The sequence below is a fragment of the Danio aesculapii genome, unplaced genomic scaffold (assembly GCF_903798145.1).
Source record: "Danio aesculapii unplaced genomic scaffold, fDanAes4.1, whole genome shotgun sequence".
Classification (NCBI taxonomy): Eukaryota; Metazoa; Chordata; class Actinopteri; order Cypriniformes; family Danionidae; genus Danio; species Danio aesculapii.
The window spans coordinates 28,558-33,557 of NW_026613725.1; the positions used below are offsets into that span (position 1 = coordinate 28,558).

The 5,000-nt window shown below is 37.5% G+C and overlaps 1 protein-coding gene across 1 annotated transcript in view; it reads right to left on the reverse strand.

Moving 5' to 3' along the window:
- Nucleotides 1-5,000, reverse strand: part of mtmr4 (myotubularin related protein 4) — a 49,248-nt gene that overhangs the window by 28,463 nt on the left and 15,785 nt on the right. The window contains exon 5 of the mRNA XM_056452632.1: nucleotides 2,332-2,510. Within this exon, the coding sequence (XP_056308607.1) occupies nucleotides 2,332-2,510 (179 nt within the window). The remainder of the gene's footprint in view (nucleotides 1-2,331; nucleotides 2,511-5,000) is intronic.

The window sequence follows — 5,000 nt, forward strand, 5'->3', positions numbered from 1 at the left end:
ATTAATACACTGCATACACTTCATACTACACTACATACAGTGCATACAGCATTAATACACTGCATACACTTCATACTACACTACATACACCGCATACACTACATGTTTCAACCTACACTACATACACTGCATACTGCATTAAACCAAACTACACTACATAGGCTTCATACTACACTACATACACTGCATACTGCATTACATACACCTCAAACTACACTACATATGCTTCATACTACACGACATACACTGCATATGTCATTACATACACTGCATACACTTCAAACTACACTACATATGCTTCATACTACACTACATATACTTCACACTACACCACAAACGTTTCATACTACACTACATACACTGTATACTGCATTACATTGCATACACGTCAAACTACACTACATATGCTTCATATTACACTACATACAGCATTACATACACTGCATACACTTCAAACTACACTACATAGGCTTAATACTACACTTCATACACTGCATACTGCATTACATACACTCCATACACTTCAAACTACACTACATAGGCTTCACACTACACCACAAACGTTTCATACTACACTACATACTGCATTACATTGCATACACTTCAAACTACACTACATATGCTTCATACTACACAACATACACTGCATACTGCATTACATACACTTCATATGCTTCATACTACACTACATGTTTCATACTACACTACATACACTTCATACTACACAATACACTGCATACTGCATTACATACACTGCATACGCTTCAAACTACATTACAAACTTTTCATACTACACTACATATGCGTCATACTGCACTACATGTTTCATACTATACTACATGTTTCATACTACACACTGCATTACATACACTACATACTACACTACATATGCTTCATACTACACTACATATGTTTCAAACTACACTACATACACTTCATACTACACTACACACTGCATACTGCATTACATACACTGCATACGCTTCATACTACACTACAAACTTTTCATACTACACTACATACTGCATACTAAACAACTAACACTGCATACTGCACTACATACCACATTACATACACTAATACTACACAACAAAAACTACTTTCTGCATAATACAACACAAACACTGCATACTACACTATATAAGCTACATATTACACACTACACTACACACTTCATACTACACTACATATCGCAAACTACACTGCAAGCTCAACTCTACATTAAATGTGGAAATTAACAGTGACTTAAATTAAGTATACCATGTTTAACATCATAAAGCATGACTGCCTGTGACTCATTAATAACTAACTAGTGAGCTTGTAATGCATTATATGATCGCATTATTGTAATGAATTGTTAGATCTCAGGATGATGCTCTTTGTGCCTTCAATAGATATTTTTCATAATAGCCTACTGCAAAAAAAATAATAATAAAAGACAAGAGAGTCGCCTGTAAGACTGGTTTCAGTGCAACAAAAGTGCAGTTATAATTCTCCAGACTGTCCTGCAGGGAAAAAAAATCAATGCGGGAAAACTTCTGGCATCCGGACAGCCCTGATACACTCCGCACATCATAACAGACATTAAAGAGGAGAGAGAGAGAGAGTTTACAGCGCACAAGAGCAGTCTCCACTCAGCAAAAACACACTCATATATATTTATACCTACACACACACACACTCACTGCATTGACTGGAACTCTGCCAGGTAAAAAGTAGAGTAAGTGCGCGCACACACACACACACGCGCGCGCACACGCACACGCACAAACACACTAATGTAAGTCTGATAAATGAAAACTGGAACAGCATCAGCTCACAGTCATTTAATTAACCACACACACACACACACATGCGCGCGCGCAGAAGATAAATGAAGCTCGCTCAGCCAAAACTCTCCTCCGTGATGCAGGGGACTCTGGGTGGTCACGACTCAACTCAAAACACCGAGATTATAAATAAATAACTCTTATTTTGTACACAATAGTGGATTATGTATTATTAATGAAATGTACATCGTGACTTTTAGAATTATCCTATCCTCTGTGCTTGGGATCCAAATACCTTCCCCTCCATCGTCAACATCATCTCTTCTCTGTGTTTACTGTTAAGACGGCGAGATCAACCTGTCACTCAACATGAAATCCACCAATAGCAAACCACAACCATCCATTCAACTCCTGTAGACAAAATTAAGCCACGCCCACATTTGTTCAGGTCACTGGATGTGCATGGCAATAGGATGACTATGTATTTAAGTACATAGTTGACCAACCATGACCACTTCTGCTGCAGAGAAACACACAGAGTAGTCTTTGTGTTTGTTCTTACCGAAGTCGCTGTCAGAGTCGGGTCCGTCTCCTCTGCTCCTGCAGGCTCGAGATCCTCCGTCCAGCTGACAGGCTTTAGCTATAGATGTGACCAGATATTCGTCCTCTGTGTTTCTCCAGCCCCACCAGCTGATCTCCGGCTGACTGCAGCGGGCGATCACCGCTCCGTTACGCTGGTGTCTGATCGAAAAACACAACACATTAAAAGTCTGCATGAACCAGAAGCTGCGACTGTTTCTTTTTTACATATTGTGATGTAGTTCCTAGAGAAACGGAATATTAAATGAGAAAACAGTGGGCGTGGCTTGTTTTTTTCCTACTGCGAGCTGATTGGATGTAGTACATTATGCGTTTCACTCAGAAAGATGGGGAAAAGAGTTTGAGGAGATTAATTACAATCTAACAGACTCCTCCTCCTGCTCACCATTTCTATTTGTTGTCATAGCGATGACAGATGGAGGGGCGTGGTTAAGTTAGCCACGCCCAATACCTCAGACAGACCTTAGTTTTGATTTCATGTGTACTTTAACATTACTCCTAGCACTTTTATAACTACTAAAATGGCCATAGCAGTCATTCTGACCATTCATACTAGACCAAAATCAGAGCACTTCACACCAGTCCTGAGGTCTTTCAGGGTTTCCAGGGGGGTCTTAAAAAGTCTTACAAATCAAAATTTTAGGCCTTAAAAAGTTTAAAAAGTTTAAAAATCAAAATTTTAGGCCTTAAAAAGTTTAAAAATCAAAATTTTAGGCCTTAAAAAGTTTAAAAAGTCTTAAAAATCAAAATTTTAGGCCTTAAAAAGTTTAAAAAGTCTTAAAAATCTAAATTTTAGGCCTTAAAAAGTCTTAAATTGGCTGTTCTAGGTCTTAAATATTTCTGCACAGGTCTTATTTTTGCGTTGTTCATGTAATGCTTATTTAAATTCTTTTTTGCTGCTGTTGCTTGGTTTTCGTGGTGTTGTAGTCCTTTATTTCACTATTCCTAATGTAATTTGCAGTATTACAACTACAAATGAGACCAACATGCAATAGCCAATCAGCTTTCTGTTATTGAACTCAGTGCGCCCGGTGAATGTGACGTCATCGATGTGTTTGCTGAGGTTTGCTTAGGGTGCGCGCAACACATGATTTTGGCTGGCGGAGCTCATGAAATTTTTTGAGACTCGAGTGAAGAGTGTGTGCGGTGGTTTTTGAGGTGGCTTTAATATTACAGAATATGTTTTTCCACCATTTATAGGGTTTTACACTGATGTATACATTACAATTTTGAAGTTAACACTATTTACAAGTTACAAACTACGTTGAAATAGTTTTTTTTAAATTGAAAATAATTTGACTTTAAGACTAGAACATGTAAGAAAAAGTAGCCGATGCTAAAATAACGCAGCATTTATAATGAATATGGTCAATTTCACCATTATGTCCATTCAAGAAAGAAATACTCTTCTGTGTTTTGTCATTTGAATAAAAGAAAATGCATTTGAGAAATAATAGCAGAACTCTTGTTTATTTAGTAATTCTCAACTAATTTTGTTTGCAGAAAAATTCAGTGTCATGAATCGTATCAAATCGTAACATCTCTATTTCTTTCTTGCTAAAGCAGAATTTCTTGCCCAAAAGCTGCTGTCCCCTTACTTTGTGTGTTTTAGTTTTATTCTAAATGATAACAAATATGGATTAAAGCAGAATATATCATAGATAAATATAATCATACATTATGGAAATGACTGCACCAAAATCTTTTCTTGCAAAAGTAGAATTTCTAGCTCCAAAGCTCTTCAAAGCTGTCCTCTTTGTGTTTTTTTGTATTCTAAATAATAACAAATATGGATTAAAGCAGACTATTTCATAGACAAAAAAAAAAAAGTACATTTTGGAAATAAATGCATAATTTTTTTTTCTATAAGAAAATAATTAGACTTTTGGAAAAAGTAGCTGATGCTTAAATAACGCACCACTTATAATCCATTTGGTCAATTTCACCATTATGTCCATTCAAGGAAGAAATACTCTTCTGTGTTTTGACATTTTAATAAAAGAACGCTTAAATATGTAGACATTCTCAACTACTGTAATTTTGTTTGTGGAAAAAGGAAAGTGTCCAATACGCTTATTTCACGCGGCCGCCATTTTAAAGAACCAAAGCGAGGCTGTGGTGGGAAGAAACGCGGAAGTATAGGACCAGCACTGTAAACATTGCAGTGACATGCTGTGGACTACAAACCTCCAGCTGTTGCCGAAATTTCAAAATACAGATATGGTGTAAACACCACTTTAATATCAGTCAGTACGTTTAATTTAAACAATTAAAAAGCAATTTAGCATCAAACAACATCACAAGCTCTGTAAGAGTAATATGCTCAAGTGTCCTCCTAGGCTTCAGTTCATGGCAGCAGGTAAACAGAGGGGACGCTTCCCTGCTTCAGCCTATGTAACTTGGTGAGCGATAAACACTGCAGTCCTCTGTAGCACACCCTCGTGTTGTCCCGGTACTGAAGTTTTAAAACAGTCTAATTCCCGCTAAGTTAAAATTGAAGCGCCGCTGAGCGCGGATGACTCGACTGATCTTCACGGCTGCTTTGCGATCCAGTCTCCATGTATCTTGTGTTTGCACTCAGTTTACCGCTCTTCACCCAGTGCAAACACAGATACACGGAGACTGGAGCGC